Source organism: Pollicipes pollicipes, unplaced genomic scaffold (genome assembly GCF_011947565.3).
Source record: "Pollicipes pollicipes isolate AB1234 unplaced genomic scaffold, Ppol_2.1 Scaffold_4881;HRSCAF=5763_pilon_pilon_pilon, whole genome shotgun sequence".
Taxonomy (NCBI): Eukaryota; Metazoa; Arthropoda; class Thecostraca; order Pollicipedomorpha; family Pollicipedidae; genus Pollicipes; species Pollicipes pollicipes.
This window is the reverse complement of record NW_023596576.1, coordinates 44,677,279-44,704,203: the sequence shown is the minus strand read 5'-3', so window position 1 is coordinate 44,704,203 and position 26,925 is coordinate 44,677,279. Positions and strand designations below refer to the sequence as shown.

Here is a 26,925-nt window from a genome sequence, read left to right as displayed (position 1 = left end):
CATGACGTCACATCCGCAGCGCCACCGCAGCGCCGCCAAGCGGACGCCGTCCGCAACTGCAATCCGCCCTGCTAAGAACAGCACAGCCTGAAGATATCCAGCGACAGCGGCCGACGGCGGCCGACTTGCGGCCGCTCGTGAGTCTGGCGCACCGGCGTCGAGACTCATCGACGCTCCGCAAGGTAGCCTGAACGGTGACGTCACCCGGCCGCACATGACGTCACGGACGTTCGTTACTCTGGAGGTGACCGGATCATTGTTGAAAGTTGTGGTAGTCCAACTTGAACTGCAAGCACACTAGGACCATCGCTTTCAAGCTAGACCCAAGAACATTTGGGCACACACACTATGTGGTTCACGGCAGTCACTCTGTGGCCGAAAAAAGAAAGCGCTGAGTAAAAGAGTCGTCCGGCTGGCAGTGTCAAGCGACGGCCCACCTCGCGCACAAATCCTTGCGCTCCGAGCGGAGGGATCCGCACCAGACCGACCACCGTGCCACCTGGCAGACCCATCACGCCCTACAGACGACGCTCGCAGTATAGATGGCGCTAGTGTCGGGCCGGCCGCCGCGCCGCCGTGCTGTCGCGAGCTCGCCTCACGCCAGCGCCCAGAGCTCGACGGCGTGGATGAGGAAGTCGCGGCTGGTGGTGAGCGGCTCGTTATTGTAGGTGCGGCACGGCTCTGTGTGGCCGCGGTACAGCTCCTCATCCAAAAACAGGCCAGAGCGGCCCCTGCAAGCACGCGGACGTCAGGGCGCGAACAGCGTCCAGGTAACGCAGCACGATGCTCTTGTTAGCAAGGAAGACAAATTAGAGACACAGTGGGGAGAGCAGGCCCCCCAATTCTGAGCAGCATCTAGCACTAAACATTAGGCGCCGGATGGAGAAAGACGAGCAAAGTCACGTTTGTCCCTCCGCCCCCCCCCCCCCCCATCCCACCTCCATGAAAATTCCAACACCACCGGCTGGTAAACCACCAAAACACTCGGAAGCTTGAGAAATATTCTGAACGATCGAGACGTGGTATGGCACTGAAAAGATATTGCCTATGTAACAAGCCAAAGGCAAACAGACCATGCGCAATCTTAATATACATCATAACCTGCCATCATCGTCACATGGCAGACTGCAATTAGTTGGTGACCAGAGACCAGAACTGCGGAGCGCTTACTCTCCGGAGCCGAATTCAAGGCCGTAGAGGGAGCCTCGGGCAAAGTACTGGTTCTCGCCACTCCACCGGAACTCGCGGAACTCCGGATGGAACGTGAACAGGAACGATTCGCCAGTGCCGTAGTAGTGGGGATCCATCCGGATAGGATCCGAACTTACAGCCCCGAACACCTGGCGAGGCAAGACATGACAGTCGTCAAATAAATACATGAGTCGTGAAATTAATGCATGACAGTCGTGAAATAAATGCGTAAGAGTCGTGAAATCAATACACGAATACGATACAACTTTGCCATGCTGAAAACAGCGTACGTAAACAACGTACAACGTACGCCAACATGCTACGCATGTCTGCGCAAATCGCCAATGAACAGGCCAACGATGCGGTGATGTTACGGCGGGTGCCGCAGAGCGACTGTGCGCCGGCACTGAGACAACTATGCGCCGCCCCATATTCCTGATGCCACGCGTTCGGGACGCACGCAACAGCGACGTCAACAATTTGGGACAAATGGCTGAAGAACAGCGACAGAAAAGCTACCACCTCAAACCTCATTGCAAACCCGGTTGCTCATCAGAACGCGCAGACATTGCTCGGAGCACACCAGCTCAGCTGCTGATTCAATACAAACTTCACCTCAGTGCCACACGTGGTCACGGCCGGCCGACATCTGCGACCCCCGCGGCTCCGCCCCCCCCCCCTCCCCCCACGCGGGACGGGTGCGCGCTGACTCACGTGCTGCTCGGCATCCTGGACGAACAGGCACCATGGGGCACTCATGCTCGGCAGCCCCGGCGGTACAGCGACCTTCAGGCTGCACCCGTGCTCCACTGGTGCTGAAGAGCAGATTCCACGGATGCCCTGTGGCCAGTGGTGAACAGCTCTGTTTAATGCTGCTTTCCTTACACTGTTCAGAACAGGTCACTTGCAGCGGAACGTAGTTCGGATAGAACTGAAGCACAGTATGCCCAACGCATGTAGGATAAAGGATGCTGTTTTACGAGTAGGTCCAAAGCACGTTGTTCGGTTCCAAACAGACAACTTGGGCAGATGATTACAATCAATACGTTAAAATACCTCAGAAGTGCAACTGGCAAATGACCACGAACACCAAACTCTGCAACTTTGGTGCTGTAATGCACGTGCCTGCGACAAACAGTAATGCTTAAACGGTCCTTCCCTAAACCACATTCAGTGTCGATGCCTCTGCTCCCCACAAACGCCGCTGCCACATTCGCCTCCCTCATCCTTCTGCGCCTCGCGGAGAGCCGGCCCCAACCAGCCCGCTCGCCGGAGACGGACCGGTCCTCACCCTCGACGCGCGCCTGGCAGCAGCTGTACACGCAGGACGCCATCTCATCGGTGACGATCTCAGTCCTGCCACCAGGTCAGGGACGAGGGCCATGCCCAAACCCGGCGACTCGAGGCCGCGCGCGGCCGGATTCTCGCCCGAGGCGTCAGCCGGCTGCGGGCACAAGGAGTAGCCATCATTGACACCGGTCACGCTCACAGCCGCTCTTACGTATGCGGCCACCATCGGTATGCGCGCGATACCTTCCGCAGATAGGGACGCGTTTCGGACGGGCCCATCTGCTCGGGAGGGGGAGGGGGGGGGGGGTAGGTCGCAGCACAATGGTTATGAGTGTCGCGTCGGGTCTGGGACGCTTCCGCCGCGTGGCCATCGCCAAAGGCTACCAAGTCAATGGGGCCACAGCGAAGACGGCAGGAGCTCTCAAATACACAGGAGATTACGGTGAGCGGCCACTCTACCGAGAGTACTGCGACGCTGGGGTTATTCAACATTGCACACGGCTATCTTGCGCAGTAATATTTTATGCTGCACCAACTAGCGTATGCTGACCTGAATATCGCAGCATAAGTATCGCAAATGTTACAAGATCGTCAGGATTTACGATGGTGACAGTCAAAATCACCAGACATGCCACGGTAGGATAAGATCAGCCTTCAGCAGTCAGTTTCACGCTCTAGGTATGCCATTGTTTCGTCGTGAAAGTTTCTGACGGCCGTTTTCGGGAGCTTTTGAAATGAAGCCTCGGCAGGACTTACATTACAGATGCACGATAAACGTGATAAATCCTGGCTTTGGTAAGGCAAGAAGTCCGTTCTTTTCACGGGTGTCGATTTGTATTCTTTTGTGAGGGCCCTGCCCCCCCCCGCCCCAATGCTGAGTTGGGCCCCCAATGTTGGCTTGCCCCCCAATGTTTTTGGTTAGAATACTACAAAAAAGGTGGGTAAAAGGTGATCATAACACAAAGTATCTTCTTTGCTCTTTCTGCGTAGTGGCGTCCCGTACCACTCTCATAACAAATAGCCATGGTTGCTCTCACCACAAGATACAAATCGTAACAGCTGAGCGGATAAACGATGCAATAAATTTCACATACCTAGCGCCATAAGACAAGCGATAGTTTGAGGTTAAAGTGAAACCTCTAAAATATGGGGGTGACTAAGTCCTTCTTGGCTAACCCCGTCCCCGTCCCCCACAACCAAAATGCATGCTGCCTCCCCTGACCGCCACAGAAGAGCGCTATCGATGCCCTAATGTGGCCTCTAAGCACGTGAAGGCGCCCCGCCTTCACGTGCTGATCAGGAGAGACGCATGCGTCCAGTGCCTGCTCCCCGGATCCAACCCTGCATGACTTCAATACTTATGCTTAAATTAAGGACTTTTATAAATAATACAATGATTGCGACGTACGCTGCGTTTAATCAAAGTAAAGTTGCTAAATCCGGTGAGAAAAATGGGGAGAAAGTTGTCGGGCCTTCGGTTTGGCCTCCCAATAATTTAAAACCATTGACACTCCTGTTTCTTTTAATTGGACGTGTCTTGCGTCGTCTTGCATCTATCATGCATCGGTGATCACCGCACCTCATGAAATATTACATCAAAGTATGTTCTATATTTTGCACCTTAACCCCTCTCCCTCACACACACACACACACATAATGACGGAGCTGCAGTCAGCTGCTTCAGCGGACACCCGAGGAGTGCCTCCCAACCGGGGAGAGAAAAGGGCTGGCTGGTCGCATGTCCCTTGGAGCCATGCTTGTTACAGAGACCACAGCCTCCGCGTCAAAGGAGACATTTAGCTTTTAACACCACTCAGAAGCGCGACATTCATGACGAGTGGACACCACCAGAATGACGCCATTGCAAGAAGAAGTATAGCTATATTAAACGAATCTGTAGCAAGCAGATCCGTCCTACCAAGACAACCTCGTTAACAGGGAATAGTCCTCAACACGCGAAACCTTGTGGATGCCGTGTCCAGGGTGTCATCAATACCGCACCTGGCCTTGCCAGCGCACGCCTGGAGTCGCACAATGACAGTTTGGCCTTTCCGCATGAACGTAAGGTCACCCAGAGAGGTGGTCGACATTACGCAGCGCAAGGCAGGTGCTGACACCACTGCGCCATAACCACCAACCACAAATCACAAAATCTCAACACAGAAACGCGTTCTTCTCAGTGCATAAAGTCGACTACATAAACCACCCATAACACCTTAGAATATTTGGCTGATACGCAGTAAAAGACAACGTGTATATGCATCGCAGAGGTCGACGGTTATCCCGATGCGATTAGTACCACGCTGGTGGGGACCTCCAGGAGATCTCCACACTGGAGAGACTGCAATGGTAATGCCGTGCCGAGGACGTCAGTGCTGCAGATGACGCTACACCGCCGTCAATGTGTAGGAACGCCCATCAAGATGCTATGACTCGCCAGAGAAGTTCCGTGATGAAATTAATCGATACAAACTTGGAATATGAGACACGGAATACGGAAAATATGGAGTCCCGGTGAATATTGGAAGCATAAAGAAGATGGCCTACATACGCAACAGCTCAGGGAGCCGAGGTAATGAGTGTGACAACATACGATTGTACATGAAATCAACGGGTCAGGGCTGCCTGCAACATCTTGCAACTAACGTCAACATGACATAACACCATGACGGGACGATAACACGACCAAACCCGACTGGCGCTGCCGACTGACCAGTCCGACATACTGCTGCTGACCAGGCAAAAACACGGCGAGTCCCCAACTTCCCACACGCTAGCGTGCTTTAAAAGTATCCAACGGTGCCTACATTCACGTAATATCTTTGCCGAAGTTGAACATACCTCGAGGCAGCGACCCTGCGGGCGTCACGGTCGCCACCCTGCCCCGGGCCAGGCGTGACGTCCCTAGCCTTGGGGCAACCGGCGGCGGCGGGCGCCGTTTCACAAGGCGTGCGGATGCCATGGCGCAACACCGGAGCCGGGCACAAAGGAGCGGCGCATGTCACCCGTCGAAGGGGCTGGCCACTGGGTCAGGTCCGGTCGGAGGACGGCGCCGACGCCCGAGCCGTCGCCAGGCGACCCTCGCGCCTCGCGTGGCGCCGCTCAGGTCGTTAAGGTCACCCGTGCGGTCAAGGGTCAAGGTCGCGCGCCAGCCGCGCCTGACCGCGGCAGTGACACGAGCAACGCGCCGCACCCGCGGCCTGTTCGCCGATCAGCACCGGATCCCATCAGGCGCTCCCTTCTGTGAGCGGCATTATCGCGGATATAAGCATTCCTGCCGTAATGCCGGCATCTGGTGAGAGTTGTCCCGTCGCAGACCATGAACTGATTTCTATTGTTGCTGCCTTAGTAGGTTGCGTGGCACACTTCTGACCGGTCTTCATATGGGATTACGGCTTCCGAGATTACGTCGACACGTCCCGCTGGAAACCCGAGCGAGTACCATGGATGAGGAATGCTCCTGTGCAGCGGCTTTGATTTGCAATTGCACTTGATTGCATTCGAATTTTGAATGCATGAATGCAACTGTGCCCCATGACCGTCGGCCGGCATTGCAGTCAACCATTAGCGCCCAACGCATCTTACGTGAACTGTCAGCTGTTTGGGGTTTGCCGGACACTTAAGCTCATCCGGAGGCCGTTGCGGTGCCAGCCTTGAGAGCGTGACTACTGCGCATTCGATACGCAGAGATAACGTGCCGCCCCGTTCTTCATCCTTGACTTGTGCCAGCCGACTGCACATCCGCGCACCTGCGCGTAAAACAATGCGTGCGACGTTTGTGAACTTTTTCTCCTTGTGCTCTTTCCCATTGGACCCCTTATTGTGTGCAAATTTTCGGACCTTACAATGGTTTCATGCTCGCGCACCACCACGTAATTTGCTGATGTGCTGACGCGTCTGACAGCGGTGACGATACGCACTGGAAAGAAATGTCAGTGGTGCTGTGAGTCGATGTCAGGGAGTAAAAGAAACCGGTTGGCCTGCTCACAGGTACATTGATAAACCTTAACGAGACGATGAATTACTGGCCACTGCGCTACACGGCACCAAACACGACGAGACATCAGACGCCGAACACGATATTCCCCGGGATTTTCAAGACTGGTCCAAGCATCTCCCCGTACATCATCAAGATCGGCCTCGCCTTCCTTTGTCCCCCCCCCCCCCCTTCCCTCCTGTCACTCCACCAGCGCCGGCTCGCCCAGATCGCCGGCGCCGGTCCGTTCCTAGCGCAGCGACCTGGTTTGCGGCGCCCGGCACCGCGCGGCACCGCCGGCACGAGAGAGCTGGCCCCGGCCGGCCGGCCCGGCCTGGCCCGCGCACATACCTGCACGCCGCATGGCCCGGCCGTGCAGACGTGCGGCCGCACGCGCCATCTCCGAACCCGGCACGGACGTGCACGGCCGGGTGTTTTTGCGCGTGCCGCGCGCGCGCGCCTCTTCCCTTTCCGCGTGCGGAGAATGCCGGACGGTCCAGCACCGTAACAAACGACTGAGAATGCTTTGTTTGCCAGTCTATTGACGGCGCCTCAGTCAAGCCTGACTCAGCCGACCATCGGATGCAAACACAGGCCAGTTTGAAGCACGCCACTGGGCCCTCGCACACGAGGTATTTCGCGGAGTGACGAAAGGCCGCCGACCTGACCGGCCCCCAGGCGCTGCGGCGCCCCGGGGTCTGCTGCGGCGCTGGACAGGAAGGGGATGACTGCCGGCATGGCCGCGGGGGACGGGGTGACCTTGGCCCGGTCCGCAGGAGCCGACGGCGAGGCCGGCAGAGGCAGATGAGCGGGGTTTGTGAAAGTGCCGTGGGCTGAATTCAACCGCGACCTTTCGTTCACGAGTCCTTTAACCCACATGCAGTGCCGGAAACAATATAAATGCCGGAATTAATCCAAAAATGGCGTGAATTCCTCGGCTAAATCTGCATGACCAGATCGAGAACAGCCAGCGCACCAGCAAACCAATGAAAACGGGTAGGAACATCCGCATACTACAAAAAACCTAACCTACCGAGCTCGACAACGCCAAAAGTCCAGCCCAACGAGCAATAGGTCGTGCCCCAGTTTTCCGAAGCCTGCCATCATGGCGAGGCCGTGCACCTTTACCCGCTGTTGTACTTCCAGAAGCATTGTGATTTTTCCAAGAATATTCGGAATGTGGTTTTCACAATACTCATGCATAAGCGACAACTTGCAGCGACTGCTACCAGAAGCCTTCAGGTTGTTCCAAGAACATTCAGAAAACGTGGTTTTCACCGTAAACTTTCTTACGTTAGCGAACTGGGCAGCAACTTCCACAAAGAGTTCACCATAAATTTCGTCACCCTTCGCAGGAGTATGGTTCGATGTTTTATTCACAAGATCGGAGTAGATATCAAGACCCTTCGAGAACTCGATGATCAGTGCTGAGCAACTTTCACATCCTAGTCCAAATCCCGGTTTCATCATTTGAAGTCACCATTTACGAGCAGGTGTGATAGTCTTCTGTGTGGATGGAGGCCGTGATCATTGACAATTCAACGGCAACCGCCAGCGGCCGGATATCCGGATATCTTTGGAATACCGGAGATTTCTCTCACGCTGTCTCGCGCGTGCTTTCATTTGCGACAGCGCTTACAGCACCACGTGAAATATATGCGAAAACGTCACAACCATTACAAATCACTTTTGATTTCACTTCACAAATCGCTGATCTGCAACGTGTCTGCTGTGTGGCAGCGGGTAACCTGCACGCAAGAAGATGTCCATTGCCTGCCGCAGGCATCATTGCCCGTCGGAAGTACTACACCTGACGTCCGTCGGACCAGGTCATCGAAGGAGACAACTACGCATAACTTTTCTACTGACAGCGGTATACGGCTAACAGATCACCGTCATGGAGCGCCGGAAGCCAAGCGGCACGACATGAATTATCCTGAAGTTTTTCTTCGAGCGCGACGGCTGCTAAAGAAGAGTATTTCTATGCTGTGGAGGATATCGTGAGAACCGCCTTCACACCTGATCATTGTGCCAATCTCCAGCCGGGGCAATGGGCATGTGCGAATCATCCTTCGCACCAGAAAAGACGCACAGTTATTGCCAACGATCTGCTGCTAACAGCAACCACTTTGGAGGACTTCAGTAAGTCATAAGACGTCGCTCGTGCCAGTCTGCGAGCCTGTCATCCCATCTGTCTCCTGATATACGAACTTTGTCACGCGTCAACGTTCCCATGCGCTCCACGTGACTAGCAACAATCGCTCTCCAACGCCACCGTGGCCGAACCATTGACAGCTGTTATCCATTTGACCCATTTGCTGCGATGGCGTATGCATCAGGCCAAGGGCGGTGGCCGGTACCAGTCGGCGCCATATGCTACGACAGCGCGTGCGTGCACAACAGCGCTCCGTGCCGGCACACCGCACCGACTGATACATGGCTCGACTGAGTAGATGCAGTCAGGCAGGGCTCTCAGCACGTGCTCAGCCGCTACTGGCGTATCGACAGGCGCTCATGTTTGCAGTGTGGCTAGAACAGACAGGTACCCTTGTGGCCTGCTCGCCACCAGGTATTGTTGCCGTCGGGCCCAACAGCCCGCGGCGACGGCTTTGTACCTTTATATCTTTCACCAGTCACTGCTTCCTGGCACCGTTTTTAGCGCGCTGAGCAGGACGTGGTACAGCATTTACGAACGGAGCGGGTATTCCGCCCGGGGCTGGGTGGTCAACCCCGCCCGTCCGTGACAACGCAGGTGACGCTGGGCGGGGAGGGGAGACAACGCTGACACTGCACAACGCGACGCAATGCCGTGACTAAAGACGGCCGGTCACAGCACTGCGCCCAGAGCACGCACAACAATGCGCGCTCGCGCAACGGCGCGACGCTGCACGCGACACGCAATAATATTGAATGCACGCAACACGGCACTGCAGTGAGACACGAATTATACAGAGCACAGTACTGTCATACCGTGCCAGAGCTGATCAATACAAGAATGGTTAAAATGCGGGAATGAATAACTTGTCTACATGGTTTGGGAAAAGGGTTAAAACAGGAAGCATCCTGGCCCTTGTGACTGAGCAAACTCCAGCAACAGTCGGTCACTTCTTCAGCTGTCCAGTGAAATGCCGTACACAAAATATGGACGGCGAGAAAGCATTACGTCACAGCACCATCAGCCGGGGTGGCGCGCCACCACGCCTTGGCACGCAGGACACGGAACAATAACGATAACAGGCACGGCTCATGATAACACAATGGCAGGATCAACACAAAACCATTGTGAAACTGGCACAGTGCAATAGCGTGTGTCAGCGGCTACAGTACGAAAGAACAGCACGTTACCGTCTAACAAACGACACAAGGGACTACTGTCGACGAAACGGCCAACCAGTGTCGTTCGGTGTGGCGTGTCGTCAAGCAATACGGTGACAGTAAACGACACGACACTGCGCATGCCACGACACATTACCTCAACGCCGGGCACAGCGAAATAATGTGACGCCCCCGGGCCCGTAACGGCACAACATCGTGACGCGGCGACCGTAACGCACGACAGCGGAGCACCGGGACACGGGCAGCGGGACACGGGCACCGTGGCACTGGGCAGCGGGACACGGGCACCGGGACACGGGGCAGCGGGACACGGGGCAGCAGGACACGGGGCAGCGGGGCACGGAGCGCCGGGCCGTCCCCACGCACACCGAGCCGGTATGCTCACAGATGTCGCGGCCAAGGCCAGTCAGCTGGTCCGCAGCCCCGCAGCCGCGCAGCCCCGCAGCCCCGCAGCACCGTCACAATGGCTGCGGCCCGCGGCTCAGCTGGGGGCGCCGCGTGGGACACCGGCTGTCCGGCTCCCACGGCGGGAGCTGCCGCGATAGAGACAGAGCGCTGCGGATTGGGGGAGAGGGTGGGGGTAGGACGCGGAGCCGACAGAGACCCCGGCGACGGTATACTGCAAAGTGTAGAGCGGCAACACCTTGCATATGCATACCTATGCACGGCGTGAATAAGTCAGAAGGGCTAGATCCGCTTTCCGATCAATATGGCCAGCGTATGATTAATTTGAAACTTTCACTAGAACTAAAGGACCAGTGGTCTCTAGCCCCTCCCCATCCATACGGGTATGTCCCATTTTTCTGAGGGTGAGCACCGATGGTTGATGCTGCCGCAATGCTACGGCACATGTAACCAGCAGCTGGCGTGGCAAGACCTCTTGCACTCCGTCTTCGCTAATTATTGTGTTTTATTCGCTCTGGATAAAGCTCCAGCGCACAGCGAACGGGACCCAGCCTCCTCTCGCCGGACAGGCAAACAAAACAACCAACAGGCCCGCGGTATCGGACACACAATCCGACCACACCAAGGCCATCCCCAGGCCGGTCGAAAGAACGCGCCATAGTGGCCTCAAGTGACCCTCAGGATCGAACCTGGGCGCCGAACGGTACCTTTTTATTTTTCTTATGCGACCACAGCTTGGGAAGCAATCTCTTGCGCTTCATCATCTTCTTGGCGGACGCTACCCAGTTGGAGAGGCGCTGACGTATCCTTCTATCCGTCAAGGGGTCGCGTCGCGGTGTTTTCGGCTCCACCTCGGGGTCTGGGGCGATCTCGGTCATGGCTGGACCGCAGCGGGCAGGTCACCGCCTCACTTTGCACGCACGCTTTCACAACTGAGCGCGCCGTGCCGACCCGACAGCCGCCGGTGGCTGAGCACAGTGACGAACGCGGCCGCTTGGCGGCGCCACCGGCGCCAATGGAAAGGGCAGCGGTACCGACGTGGTGAAGGGTTCATAGTTCGGGGTGGGTTTCGGACGGCCTCCAGCGGTGTCGAGGCGGCGAATGGGCGTGTTTTTGAGGCGGCATCACGGCCTCTCACCAAACGATCGTAGTGTTTGTCATAACGACGAAAATCGATTATGATTTGGGGCTAGGTACAGGGTTACTGCTGGGACAGCTCGCGAATTACTTCCCTTGCATCAGTAGATACGACAGCGTCTAGGGTCTTGCATCGCCTGAACAGCTTGAGCTGCAGGATTACAATGTGCAGCTGACACACGGATTGCACTACTATTTCTTCAAAACATGCACCAAACTTGTCTCAACTTTAACGCAGGCTTGTGCTCTTGATATAAGGATCATGGTTAGGTGTCTCAGCACGCCGAAAATGGGGAAAATAGGGCAGCATGGATCGTTTTGCCTTTCAGTCTAAACGTGATATGTGGTCGGTGACCTACCGTGATATTTCTGGTAACCTCAACTCCTATCTAGTATATACACACATGTTCATTCAGAAACGAGCGGGAAGAAACAACCACCCTTTTTAGATAGAACATGACATACTCCTCACAATTTCGCAGCTTTGTGGCAGCATACCTTCGCATTAATTCTGGATCACTGAAACGTGGCAAGCGGGTGCACTAGCGCTTCAAATGTAGCGACGCCTTTCATCCCGCACACGACCTAGCACCGTGGGTTTCAGCCTCCGGTCAGTCACGTGCGTGCGAGCGTAGCCGTTCAGGCAGGGTGTCTGCCAGTCTCTACAGATAACTAGTCTGATGCGCAGACTGAACTGTAGCAGCAGCCACAGCCAGATGCGGCGAATGGTGTAACACACACAAAAATGGAGCGGCAATAGAGCAAAAACTGACTTCCCTGAGGGGAGCACGCAGCTGCAATTTGGGATCGCATATCTGGAGCGGGAGTGGGCATGCAGATGGCGCGGTTTGGCACTTACGTGACGTCACACCATCGGAAAATGACGTCAAAGCGGACACATGTTTAGCCAATAATAATACTTATTGGACCATACGCCTCACCGACTGTCCAGGCCAACCGAGGAGGGAATTCCATTCAAAAACTTGTTTAAAAAACTCGATACCATAAACTGCATGTTGAACATCAATCCGAATATCGCATCAAATGTCTCAGTACCAAGCCTAGAAAGCGAAAACGCTTTCCTTTTTACTGCCTGAGATGGGGGAATGACCCCGCTGACCCGCCGATGAGATCGCCACTGCGTGCTAGCCATCCGGACACCGAGAAGTCCACACCACGCTAGAGTGCAAATAGGTTTGACCTACGACAACGTATGGATGAGAACACAAAATATGACGATGGCCACAGTCTTCCACACGTTCAGGAAATCCCAAAAGGCAATCGTTGAAAAAAATCAAAAGGCTCTCGAGTCTAGAAAACACTCGGACCATCGCCTTTGTCCGCATCACACATTCTGCATCAACAGCCATGCAAGCGGGCCTATGCAAACACCCGCGTTTTCAAACCTGTTTTGTTTTCCGTCGCATGTGTCAAGATCGGGGCCAAGACGGCACAGCAAGCTGGAATATATCTCACGCATTTCGGCCAGACTCTCGCCATCAAGCCAAGACTCCCGCTCATTCATCTTGCTTTTAATGCTGCTGCGGAGCCCGCCACCAGCTTTCCGCCACTTGCAGGGCATTGGGAAGGCAAACACGACTGCAAACTCAACGAGGCTGGTTCAGAGAAAAATGCCAACGTTCTTGGAACTGGGATAAACACGCCGATTACAGCCCGGCAACTGCATTGAACCGGTTCCGCCGAATGTATTGGCCTAATCCATGTGCACAACGGTCCTGGCGAGCAAGATGAACGCCAATGTCATGCGCTCGATTCGGCCTGGACAGATCGTGCACACCCCTGCGTTGATGTTGCCATAGATGCCATCCTACCCACCCAGGACCATGCACCGTCTGCACATCCCGAAACGTACCCTTGTTCAGACAAACGATCGCGCCGATCGCTGCCCGTCAGCTGACCACCGATGACGTCACTCACCTGTGACCTTTGGGAACCCTAGCGTCGGCGCAGTCATCACTGACAGCGGGACACCACGCGGCGGGCCTCGCCGCCCAGAGGCGCCTGCACCTCGAGGCCACAGGCGCGCACCGCTGGCTGCGGGCCGCACCCCTCGGCCGGGCTCGGTGGCTGGCCGGACCCTGGTACCGTGCCGCCGCGGTCGGCTATTTTTAATCGGCGCTCGGCGAGTTCGTGCCCTGGCTCAGATTCCGCCCAGCTGCACGGGTTTGCACGCGTAAGGTGGTGGCTTATGGGACTGACGTTGTAGCTAACAGTAGTGGTCAACGTCCTTGATTAGAAGGCTGGCTAAGCATTTTGTTAATTGATCAGCTAGGATATTGACGGTTCAGTCCTTCCTTTGACTAACAGAATTTGCGATCCATAACTCCGGGGCTAAATTACGCATACCTATCTGGCCATTCTCAGTGTACGTCTGTCAACCAAGATGCACAATTATTCATTTCCCATGAACGTAATACCGATCGGAACAAGGACTTAAACAACGATCACGGAAATGTTTTATCATTGCCGCCATCACAGCCGGTAAACGATCTTGGCCGGCGCAGAAGCCGTTGGCTGGAAACGATTGTTGCTAAAGAGTTGTCACATCGAACTTGTTAAGAAAGCATGGAAAGCCAAAGGTCACGGACATGGTTACGGGGTTAGATTCCCCGCGATGCCCACCCTTCCTGCCTATTGTCTGCCTTCCTGGGTGAGAGGCAGACGACGCCGTATAGCCTCAGCAGCTTTGTGCGGCCGCGCTCCTTTTTAGCGAAGCAACGTTGGAACCGATGCAACTTCCTTGCCGAAACCGTGTTGGGCACATTTTTAGGACCACCTTTCTACTTCTTGGAAACTAGCCGTTCCAAAATTGTCATACTCCCACCACACTGATATGAAGCTCGCTGGAACCGCACGTGCTCTATTTCCGATTATTCTCTGAACGAGGCTAAGCTCCGGAACATAGTAGAATTGCCATTGAATGAGAAAAATCCCACTGCGAGGAATGGGAGGGCCGAAATGCAGCGCTGTTGCACCAGACGAGAGCAAGAGCAAGTACGTGGGTGTCCGACGGGCTTCTGCAGCACTGTCGCACCAAACGTACGAGAATGTCCGACAGGCTTCTGCAGCACTGTCGCACCAGACGTATGCGAGTGTCCGATGGGCTTCTGCAGCACTGTCGCCCAGACGTACGTGGGTGTCCGACGGGCTTCTGCAGCACTGTCGCACCAGACGAGAACGAGTACGCGGCAAAGGCGGCGAGGAGGCAGAGACAGGGAGAGGCGCCGAGGCGGTTTCCAAGGACAAAAACCGAGGTCATCACAAAACTCTGTGAGTGATAAACTTTTTCACCATACAACAGCGCCGGACCAAATGTATGCTCCGCAACGCTGCTGCTGACAAAGTTCCAAGAAGACAAGATCGCTACCGATAAAACTTAAGCCTCATTACTTCTACACCACACCATAAACACGCCTTCACGAAGTGTGTTACTTCCTGGCACATCCTCTCCCGCTGCCGAGCATTAACGCGCCCGTCGCCATGGTCAACATTAAAAAGAGTGTTCCACGTTTGGGGACATTGAAGAAATACAAAAGAAAATCATCACATATGAAATGTGCTCAGTTGTCACCATTGGCATGCTTTTAAGTGAAAAACATTGCTCTAGACAACACAATTTCTCTGTAGTAAATGTGGCCCTGAATAGTCACTGATTGATTACGTAATCGCACCTTGCACACAAATGATTGAGAGCCAATGGACGGTCGTTTTCTCTGGCGGGCGTACCCACAAACGCCAGATATGAACAACTCGACAATTATATTCATCTTGGCCTCGATTGCCGTACGACTAATAGAATAGCAAGATTTTAATGACATAATTATGGCGTCATGAATACCTGGGTGATCTTGAAGTGGTCTCTCCGAAATAATCTGTACATCTTCGCAGTCGTGTAGATAAGAAACTAGAGGAGTTTAGATCTTAAGAAGGGAATGGTTGTGGACTGCACGTAATGATCTTCAAGATGGCTACTTCAGTTCAAAACCCGGACAAATATGGAAAACTCCCATAAAAGCAACACGTGACACTGGCAGGATGGGCGGACACCGCGGGAAGTCGAACCCCCTATGTCTGGTTTCCCAGACGAGCAGTGGTTAACGCATAGGCGTATTGGGCGTATAGGCGTGCAACATACACTATTGCCACCTTTGCTACGGGGCTCTTCAGGCATAGCAGCCACCAAAACCGCAACAGAAGCCCACCACGATTAGAAAGCCATATGGAAGTTATGGCTATGGCTATATCTGCTTTCGTAGGCTTAGCAGGTGGAAATGTGCTGTTGTTTATCGTTTGGGTTCAAATCTACGTGTGTTATCACAAACAAGGTGTCCCAAATTTCTCATTACATGGTTTTATGTAAGCTTCTTAACATTAACGTCCATGACAAGTTGTCATCAGTTGGCATGACACAACCGTCTACAACATCGATCATTGGCCATAACACCGTCTCAGCAGAACCTAAAACAAAACATGCTCTAGCTGCGCGTCCCAGCACGGCATGGTCATGGGAAGACCCGTCATCCGCCTGTCCTGCACGCGGGTAACAACGTCAGCCACCACCTGGGGCACGACTAGGTCCGCTTCTCAGACAATCCCAGTGTTCAGCTCCCCTGCTGCGCTGGGTTTGTTGGCATTCACCCGATCACTGAGGTGGCCACACATGAAGAAATCTACTGGGCCGAGGTCTGGTGAGTTGATGTCAATGGGCTGCGTTGTGGCTGATGTGGCGGCTCAGAAAATGGGCTTCGAGTCAGCTTAGTGATCCTTGAACGGCGTGGAACGTTCCACCGCCCTGCTGCAACGATGTCTGATGACGGCTGAGTTCGCATCTCAAGCTGAGTTCCAAGGAGGGGGCATCAGGGGCAATACTGATGTAGCGTTCGTTGCTGACGACGGCATCGAAACAACAAGGAAACAACCGTTTCCTTATCAATCAGGTGTATATCACTTAACCTCCCCTTGCACATCTTTGGGTCTTCGAAGAAAGAAACAACTGCTTCCTTACCGATCAGGTGTATATCAATAAACTTCACCTTGCACATCTTTGAATCTTCGAAGAAGGAAACAAGCGTTCCCTTATCGATCAGGTGTATGTCAATAAACCTCGCACAAAAGAGGAGACGAAGGCCGCGATCGTCCGTGACCCGGGCCGTGTGTTACCGCCCAGGTGGCGGATGACGCGCACCGCCCGCATGCACCCACCCGCATAAGCGTCGCTTGGCTACGATGCTGCAGCGCCGGGTCGTATATCTAGAGCATCTCCCTTAAGAAGCTACTGATACAGGGCTAAGGGCAGACGTTAGGATATAGGTGTGTCCTGCCAACTTATGACACTTCAAATGATATTTAGATGCTGACCATGAGACGTCTAATAAAATAGTCCCTTCAAGTCTGAATCACTTCAAGTCTTAGTCATTCCAATTGCAGACACCCTGTATACATGCGATACCGGTACTGGTATGGCTGGCGTTAGGTTGCCAGGCTTCGGCAGTCATAATGAATCAAGCGGATGAAAGTGCAAACGAAAGTTACGATTTTGGTGGCCCCAGCGAAAGCACTGGAAAATACGCCAATCTTTGGGATGAAGACGGGCAACAACACACTAGGCCCGGCGCCCACGTAGTTGTAACGGTCCGTTCTGTTCTCGTTTAGGTCAGAGCGCGTTGAATCCAAGTCCTGCGTTAAACAAATGCGTTAAAAATGCGATAATGGGAGCCTGCTGGTAGGATAACCACATTTTTTTTAATGCAAATACAACTACGACATATATCGCCCCTTTTCGTCATTCGCCCCCTTGATATCTCGAGAACTACATGGTGATTACCAGGAAACGGACGACTTTCGAATCCTCCCGACAAGATCTACATTTCTAGAACAAGGGAGTTGAGGGTTTTTAACAAACAAGAGAAGGCAAAAACGAAGGAGGATTAGGACTTTGTTATGGGATACCACTGACGCAGTTTTCAACAGATTTTGACACGACTAATTCAGATTGATAGCCAGCAATCAGCATATTGTTATGCTGGGTAGACACTTAAGTTGTAGGAGTATCTAGTCGAAAGACAGTTAAAACAACCAAAAATCTTCAAAACGGGCTCGTATTTAGTTCCAGCAGGATAATGCGACAGTATGTTTCAGTGGCATCACAAAAGATGCATAAGCCCAAATATTGTCATAAATAATGTCAATTAACTTGTGTCTTCAATGATGGCATCTGCTCTTGAATGGCGGGTCTTTGTAAAGCGTGTGTGGACACAGGCGTGTAGCAAAGGCTATCAAGGTGTCAAAAAGAGGAAAGTAGAGACACGGCTTTGGGCGTGAACTATTAACACACGCTCATGTGGGGTCAATTTGACCCCTCGTTTTCCAGAGCGATTTCCGAATGGTGCGGAGTGGCCGTGCTAAACTCTGCATAGCTGCAGGCCATCGAAAAGAGAATCTTTTTTAGACGCTTTCCTATTGCAGGGACTTTACAAAATCAGACCTGGGCTGTCAGCGAAGGCCATTTCTAGGGAATCGTTCTTGCTGATGCGACAACGGATTGTTAGACGAAGCCATGCATCTCTTAAATAGTACCTTAAGCATTAGACAAACTGGATTTAGAATTACAACAAATTCCATTACCCTAAGGTCAGGAATTAAAAAAGGTCAGACCGAGGTCAAAACTCACCTGCTTATGTACTCATGAATATGTTTTATTGGGTAGGTTTCGTTGCTCCCTTCGAACGTATTAATGACAGGAACAGCAATAAACATCTTACATGGGCTTTTTAAGGGTCATTCTAGGTTATCGACCAAAAATGAGCCAGGCCAACACTTTTAGAACATACTACTTATCGTAATCCCTGATGTTTATTCAAATAAAAAATACCAGAAATTTCAGTTTTTGAGGCACCTTGACATTTTAAACGAGAAAAAACCATCTGACCTTAAATGGACACCATTGATCTTTCTCTTAAAATATATATATATATATATATATATATATATATATATATATATATATATATATCTGGATTCACGACGGTTGCATGAAGAAGTCTCGGGGGCATTCTGGACACCACTCTAGAGCTTGGCCTTAGGCCTTACTTGATCCCACGTCATGACCTAAGAATCTAAAATTGTGACATAAGTGCGTTCACATACAGACCAACCCATCCAGTGAGTTTGATGTTGTTAAATATCTTGATCTCCGGGATATCAGGAGGGGGGAGACAAATCGACTCCCCACCCCGGCGAAGGGTCTTCAACCGGCCGCCTGTGCGCATGTTTAAGCAGCGTTAATCTTTTGGAATCAGCTGGAACTAAGTTTTTCCTTGGCACATGGGTGAATAATAAATTTCCAGGCATGTTGCACCGTACCAATATTGTTATTTGTCAGTCAGCCAGGAGCTTTTCTTCCCTGGGGAAGAAAATCGTCTTCGATACTAGCGTCATCTATTATAAATAGTGGCGTTATCTATCGAAAAGCCTCTTTCCTTTTGCCAAACTACCGACACCTGATGAATTAAATGTTTCTAATTTGATTTTAAACAGCCGTTAGTTAAGTATAGAGCCTATATCAGAAGCACATCAATGAAAAAATTACTAATAGATAATAAGTTCACTTTTATGAAAAAGGCGTTATTAATTGGTATTGGAGGTTGCAACCGTTTACGCACCATTGTGATATTGATTTGCAGTTTATGTGCTTGTATGGGTTTTAAGAGGGTATAAGTTCGGTTTGCCGGTATTCAAACGTTCCTTTCGCGTAACTACTTGGATAAGCATGCCGAAGGCTACGAGGTCACGTACAAAGCATTTTGTGATAGGTCACCCGGCGCCCCTGTCCCACCAACGACTGCCGACTGAGGGGAAGCCTTAGCTTACATCAGACGGCTAAGGGAATCAAACAAGAATCCCACTAATACCGTCTTCAAGACCGTGGCGGCTGAAATCAGTAAGCTTTGGACGAACGAAAGGATTCCCGTTCATGATATAGAATGCGTCACAAAAGTTATCAAGAGGGATTGCTATGAACCATACAAAGCTATCAGCAAAATACCAAAAGGAAAGAGAAGGACAGTACAGCGTCGCTACCGCGAAGTTCAATAAGCTTCTCGATATATAGCAAACAATAAGCAACATGTAAGTGCGAGTCCCAGCACAGCTACAAATGCCCAGCTGCCTACAGACTGCCGGTAAAAAAGGTTGCTTTCTTATAAGACCAACACACGCACCGGAGGCTTTCCCTGGAGACGCATGACTGGGCTACGGCTGTGGCTAGGGAGGCTCGCGAGGTCCGGAGGATGACCAGACAATTCCAGGAGCGTCCTAGCTCAAACACCAGTGGGGCGGTGTGTGCTGCTAAACCTGAGTCGCCTCCCCCGCTGGCTGCTGAGCCCATGCTGCCTGCTGAGCCAGCGCCGGCTGCTAGTGCTGAACTCGAGCCTGCTCCAGGACCGAGTGGTCTCAGCGCTGGCGAGTCAGCCGAGAGTGCGGAATCTGGCACGGCTTCGCGCGTGGCAGAAAGTGGCGACGACGTCGATTTCTTTGTTCCGGATGAGGTTGCTGTCACTGCAGATCGCGACTTTAACGATCTCACCAACACCGCTCTTGCGGTTGACCGCTACAGTGTCTCGAACCTGGCGCCTGCTGCCATCATTAACGCCTTCCAACATGACAGCAGAGGCGGACTGGCTGCTTCAGATGTCGTAGATCCTAAGAAGATCTGGCGCGCAAGAGACAGAGCGAGAAAAGAGGCGGCGCATCAAAATGCGGAATCAGTCTACGAATCAGGTTTGACTAGTCTCTACTTCGATGACCGCAAAGGCAGAACCTGTGTGACACATAGCCATGTGAATGCCGTAGAAGAACACGTGGTTGTCATCACCGAACCAGGCAGCCGCTACGTGACCCACTTCACGCCCAAGCCCGGCCGCAATTGCTCAACGAGCTTCACTCCGTGAGCCACCTGTTCGACGGTCACATCAAGGTCCTCGGCTGCGACGACACGGCCGTCAACACAGGGATGACAGGTGGAGAGTGCCGGCTGTTTGAGCTCGTCACTGAGTCACCCGTGCACTGGTTCATCTGCCAGCTGCACGGCAATGAGCTGAATTTACGTCACCTGCTGCTGGGCCTGGACGGCGTGACTACGGGACTGAAATCTTTTTCTGGACCCATCGGTAAGATCTGCGCCGGAGAGATCTGGAAAACGGACGTTGTGGTATTCAAGCCTGTGCCAAGCATGTGCCAAACCTGCCTGTCGACCTGGTCCAGCAGCTGAGCACCGACCAGCAGCTGCCGTACCTGCTGGCCTCAGGCGTACAAAAAGGCTCCGTCCGGACCGCGACAGCTCGGGGGCGAATCGGACAACTGGACCATGCTAGGTAAATATGAAAGCACAGTGTCTTCTAATTCCGGACGATTTTAACTGCATTTGCGAGAAATATTATGCGTATTGATAAGACAGCAATAATAGCCTTATTCCACGCAGAATATCGAGGAAAGTGGAGAACTAGACATATTGATATTTCGGCGATATATCTTTACGTAAACCAAACTACGTTATTAGTACTGTCGCCAAACAAAACCAACACTATTAGTACCGTCTTGTCTTCGAATTCATGGCAATGAATGTTGAAACTTTCTCACGCATCATCTGGCATTTCAAATACTCATCGTTAAGCACATACTCATTACAATGCGTTGTGCCATAGTATGTCATCATTTACTCGTTGGTTCCTGCTTACGAGTATACTTGCTGATAGGTGTTGCCGTTGCGTTAAAATTGAAAAAAATTTTGTGTGACCTAATGCTCAGTTCGGGACGACTTGTTTTAAGTGTTCTTGTTCTTTTGTTTTCCGATGGTTGACACTGGCTACTCGCCCGCCCCGAACTTGCATCTCCACAGAGACTCCCAGCAGGGCTTTGAAGGACCTCGTCCAGGGCGTGGTTGGCCACTATGTGCCGGTGTGGTTCTCCATTCGACAGAACAGCAGCTGTGACGTGGGCTCACGCAACCTATTCCGAAGCATCGCGCTGCTCCGCGAGCTGCCGCTCGGTGCAGCCAGTCGGTGCAGCCACAAACCACGGTGCAGCCAGTCATCCAGCGCAACGGGAACTGGGCCCGTCCGAAACAGCTGCTGCTGGCCATGGTGGCGGACGGGGACCGTGTGGTCCGCGAGCAGGCGGTTCAAATCATCAGCGCCGCGCTTAAGCAACAAACTGAGGGGCCCAGGATCCTCGCAATCTCAACGATCAACTTCGAAGCCGTGAGCCACACGGGGCTGATCTCCTGGCGCGAACCAGTCACGCACCCCCCCCCCCCCCCCTCTTACGACACCTCAGTGACGGGAGCTGCGAAGCATAGTGCACGCTTCGTTGCCCATTCCGCCTTATCCGGTTCATACCCAGGCGGAGTGGGCCGTGCGCACCGTCACCGAGGCATGTTCGGCGCTGATGGGAGAAGAGGCGCGGCATGGCCTCATCACGGCCAAGCTCATGCACCGACATATTCTCCCCACTGTCAACTCTAAGAATAATCTGCTCTGAAGGTAGGCAGGTAATTATCAACTGATCACATCCTCAGAGGTGTTTTGCCCCCGTTTCAGCTTAAAGCTACTCCAGCCCTTCAAATTCACATTCATCTCAATGCCAAAATTGGGCCAATTACAAATTGCAAATGCGTGCATGAATACAACATGCATTGTTTCACTTTAAAGCAATTTCACGACTATTGTGCTTTCATCACAAATGTGCTATTGTGCTTTCACTTAAATGTGTCTGTTGCAGGTGGTCGTAGCAGCAGGCACCAGTACGGCAGCCGCCGCCTCCGCATCAATGCGTGCAACCGCTGCGCAGATGCAGGACAGCCTCGAGAGGAGAGACCAAGGAGCGCACCGCTGGACCAGCATTCGGCGCTGCTACAATCAGCACGTACTGGCGGCGACGTACATTACTGCGGCGACGGCCAGTCAGCATTGGTGACTGCAACGCCGGGCGCCGGTTTACGACGATATTTCGATCGGCTCGCGCTTCACTAATAAAAGTTTTTGGGAAGAAATTTTGCTATACTGTGCACTTTTGGACTCCAGCACCAGCGAATTTCTTTGTCTCACTTGGTTTTGTTACTGATGACACGCCCTACTGTATATGTCGATCGGTTGCCAACTATTGACAGGAGCTGTAAAACTTCGCATCTGGATGCACGGACCTAACCCCTCTATACCTGCATCGGAGACCAGCAATGCTCCTTACGCTTTGTGAAAACTCTTTTTTTCGAGCCTTGACACCACCTATGGCATACCAACTATGGTATATTGAAATAACAACACCCATGATGTGAGTGTTTCAACCACTGGAAACAGCGATCACTTTTGTAAACGCAAGGCAGCGCACGTAGCCCATGCCAACCACCATCTCAGCATTATTGCCAAGTACCACTTCGGGTTCCTCCTGAAACCTCAAAATCCTGCCTCACCGGACACAGATTGCGTGCCGACTGCGAGGTGGGTGCCGCAACAAGTACTGAGCATATTCTCCGAGGAACGAGACTATTACTACTGTCCTGTCTATGGGAATTATGCTCCTTGCAAATGCACTTAACGACTTACGTAACCGCCTCGAGCCTATACAAAAGGCATTTGAAACATCCGTATGTAGCTGGGTCCTTTGGTGTCGCACCGCCATTCATAGCCATTGTGTTTATGTTATTACGCGAACTCCGCCAAAGCTAAAGTTTGGGAACGAATGCATTGAAGTTGGAGACTCGTTTTCCCATGTGACAGTAGCAGTTTAGCAATGTGACACAAGCAAATCACAACCTTCCTTGCTGGGGGTCCGGAAACTTCAATGGAAAATAACAGGGCTGGCAGAGCCCTCGCACGATAAAAAGACTAGGTTTCGAAACTTAATTTCACTTCCTTTCCTTCTTCTGTTTCTTCTTCTTTTCCCATCCTTTTAACTTTGCCGCTCAGCCCAGTCCATTTCATGACTTAATCACACATCTACGAATTTATCCCATTCGTGAAGGGTGGAGAAAATGGAGCCCCTGCTAGAGACGTTGAATACATCACACAATGACATTAATCCGCACCAGCCTAAGATCCATGGTCTGTGAAGATAACAGGCAGCGAATCCCACAGACACCATCGCATCCAAACCCCGATACCACTTTGTTTTGCCACACCACGGTCTAACGCGGCAGCGCCCAACCCCAGCCCAGCACTGACACGCTGGGATCGGGCTTACCTGGGCATCTCGATTTGATCTATCTGTGGTAGTGTTCTCAGCGTCTTCTGGCTCTCCTTCAGGCTCCCAAATAGTCTCTGGGGAAAAGAAAGCGGCTATGACTATCACGAACACATGTGCGATTAACCAAGCAAAACGTGAAATGAGGGGGGATTGCCTGCTATGTACATCTTCTATGCAACCGCCTTGTGCTCTTAAGCCCTCCCGTGAAAGAACTTATTACCATTCCGGAAGACCATCTTACCTCACCGGAGCTTGAATACCTTTAATTCATATAGATATTTGGGCATTGTGATGTTAATATAGATATCCTTGGTTCATGTACATACCGACATAAGCTGGCGGCTAACCAAAAATTGCTTTTAACTTTAGTCGTGCACAAAGACACGTCAACAATGCTTGCATATGCTAAGACCCCTCCCACATTATTGCACGCAACATCTCCGCCAAGAAGAATAGCTGTGAGCGCCGGCGCAGCTGGATTCCCAGCGCGCACTGACCGTCGTCCGAGACGATCAGCTCGTAGCCGCGACTCTCCGGCTTGGTGACGTCCAGACCTCCGCAGATCTCTGGCGACGCCTCCCGGATGGCGTTGTACAGCTCGTCACAGCTGATGGAGACGTCAACAAAAGTTTAAACGCGCATCAAGACAGGCGCAAGCGGCCCAGCCAGGCACGGATGACGCGGGACATCTGCGCTGGTAGATACAGCCAGCCGCAGTTTGCCACAAACGCTTCCACGCCGGTTCCACATCTTGTCATATCCCAGGGTGCCGGTTTCGCCACGTCCTAGGTAACACCAGACTGGCACCACCACTCCCTTGACACCAACATTATGGTGACACAGACACTATTCCCTCGGACGTAACGCAGACCTTGTCTCGGTTTAGCGCACAGTGTTTGCGACAGCAAAGCACGTAGTCACAAGAGGAAGTCTGCTGTACGTGGGTGCATCCGCGGCTGGACGAAATGGACTCTGGTAGGTGGGCGCATGACTAACGTGACTCACGAAACAACTTAAGTGAACCAACACCTCGATGACCATACGCAGATCACCACCGAAGCGCGACTCCGGTAGCCAGTGGTGACGTCACTTCACGCACCAGTCGCGCGGCACGGCGAACCAGAGCTCGGAGCGGATCCGGCGCTGGCCGCAGAAGATGACGGTCTGGGAGCGCGGGATCCGCTGTCCCCGCGGCCTCCCCGTCATCAGGCGCAGGTACAGCGGCGGCTGGCGCGGCGGCGGCGTCGGCGGCCGCAGCAGCTCTGGCGGCGACGTCACGCGGCGTCATACAGCGGTGACGTCACACAGCGTCACCGCGCGGCCCGAGTGTCGCCCGCGGTGGCGTCGGTAGGGGGGGGGGGGGGGGCGGGGGAGGCGATTCAGGATGAGTAGCGACGTAATGGGAATTCCTGACAGTTTACTAACTAGACCAATACACTGAGTCGCCGCAGGTAATACGTCATAGTGAACGTGTTGACAAACTTGGCTTGGAGGCCTTGGCACATTAATCAAACGCTGGAAGCGGCTCGGGTTGCAAACTGCTTGTACATTTTGGAGCTGGGCTAAGCTAACTAAGCTTGAGTAGAAGACAAAACGCTGAACTCACCATCGACGGACAGGAAGAGCTCGGGCCTCTCGTAAACAGACACAGCGCTGAACTCACCATCAACGGACAGGAAGAGCTCGGACCTTTAGTCAGCGGACACAGCGCTGAACTCACCATCGACAGACAGGAAGAGTTCGGGCCTCTCGTCAACGGACACGGCGCTCGTGAGACGACGTCGCCTCTGGCTGCTTACGTCGCTGCCCCGACTGGAAGGGGTCCTGGAACAGGGAGTCACCCTGAACGAAAATAAAACACGAATGAAGCGGTGACAGGTGATGAGCCGGCGTCGTCGACACGCTCGGTCACGTGTCGTGCTTAATGGCTGGCGGTGTGTAGGTGGATGGAGCAGGGCGTTATTGAGATTTTAGAGCAGGTCAAAAGGGCTGAAGACGCAGGAAGCCTAGCTGGCCAAAAGCGCTGAGACTGAACAGGGCATCCATTTCACGCGTGTGAAAATGACGGGTGAAGCCCTGATACCAGGAACCTTGGAAAACCGCAGACGGTACGTTCACATACTATATGCCACTGACCGTAACTCAATGCCATCCACTGAATCCACACTGGCGATCTAGTTAATCACTTGGTGGTGACGTCATATTAGGTACTGCCGACTGGGGCAGAACCGATGATATGTTTTGCTGTTGTGCTATATTCGCTAATGTTTGTTTTGCTGATAAGATAGTATGCTCATGATAATGCTTTGCTCTGTTGCTTTTTGTTTGTCTCAAAATTATATCCAGCTTTTACGAACGTCGTTCGTTACGGGATTACCAGAGCATCAAAGACACTCCGCCAAGGTCTCGTGGGTGTTCCTGTCATTGCAAAGCCTCTCAACGATTGTTGCATCCAGCCAAAGTGAGTTTTAAAAAAATCAGGGAAGCCAATTTATCCTGTCTTAATCAATTATGTTGAAAGCCATGGCGAAGCCCTGTCTCTCACCGTACCCATACAGCACAACACCTCGTGTTCACGGATTTAATTTCCCATCCGCAGCTTTCTGTTGCTTCATGGGACGCACCTCCTCCCCGGACTGTTTTCCACGTCAGTGGAGGCCTCGCTGGAACCGGCGGCGGCAGGAGCGGGAGAGCTGCCACTCGGTGAGGACGAAGTGTCACCCTGTGCAGAGGTAGAGGAGGTGGCCGGCTCACAGCTGGAGGACTGTGAGCCGGGATTGTCCTCGCTCATTGTGCTTGCGGGCCGCCGGGGTGAGCTGCAAAGCAGCAGCGCGACACGGTTACACACAGGCATCGCGAATGTTACCGTCGTATCAGCACCGCTGCCAGTTAGGGCAAAAATAACGCGTACGATTCGTTTCAACCCTGCTCCACCTGGGTTTGTTGTTCAACAAAACGGTGTGGATCGATGAAAAATCGATCGCAGTTGTTCGACGCCAGACGCCACCGATCAACGGGCTCACCCGCCAGACGAGTTCTCCAAACAATACTAGTAATGTAGTTCTCCACAACACGTAGTGCTGGGCACACGCGTACAGCAACGCCGTGTGGAGATGCCAAACACCAGCACATGACCTTAAGAGCCGCTGACGGGGCCCCCGCCCGCCCCTTCAGCTGACGACACCCCTCACCTGTCCGGCGCGCCGCTGGACACGAGCGGGATCTCGCTGGAGAGCGCCACACCGTACGCGTCCGGGTCCACCGACGGCGGGGCCGAGAAGCAGACCGCGGTCTTGCGAACCCGCGCCCGCCGCTTGGCGCCGCTGGCCGAC

General features: G+C 53.0%; 1 protein-coding gene across 1 annotated transcript; it reads right to left on the bottom strand.

Moving 5' to 3' along the window:
• Window positions 1-589: 589 nt before the first annotated feature.
• On the bottom strand, window positions 590-26,925 carry LOC119100452 (nuclear receptor coactivator 7). Its single transcript, XM_037223544.1, has 10 exons — window positions 26,785-26,925; window positions 26,218-26,409; window positions 25,314-25,417; window positions 24,693-24,855; window positions 24,091-24,200; window positions 23,591-23,667; window positions 2,555-2,635; window positions 1,906-2,031; window positions 1,171-1,340; window positions 590-731 (listed from the first exon to the last, which is right to left on the bottom strand). The coding sequence occupies exons 2-10, from the start codon at window positions 26,382-26,384 to the stop codon at window positions 596-598; spliced, it is 1,134 nt and encodes a 377-aa protein (XP_037079439.1). The 5' UTR covers window positions 26,385-26,409; window positions 26,785-26,925; the 3' UTR covers window positions 590-595.

Excerpts from the sequence above, each read along its gene's own strand:
- LOC119100452 (XM_037223544.1), bottom strand. The coding sequence starts at position 26,384 with ATGAGCGAGGACAATCCCGGCTCACAGTCCTCCAGCTGTGAGCCGGCC. Across the intron at positions 24,201-24,692 it reads TTCGCCGTGCCGCGCGACTG|CTGTGACGAGCTGTACAACG; the intron begins GTGCGTGAAGTG and ends CGTCTCCATCAG. Across the intron at positions 2,032-2,554 it reads TGGCCCTCGTCCCTGACCTG|GGCATCCGTGGAATCTGCTC; the intron begins GTGGCAGGACTG and ends CACTGGCCACAG.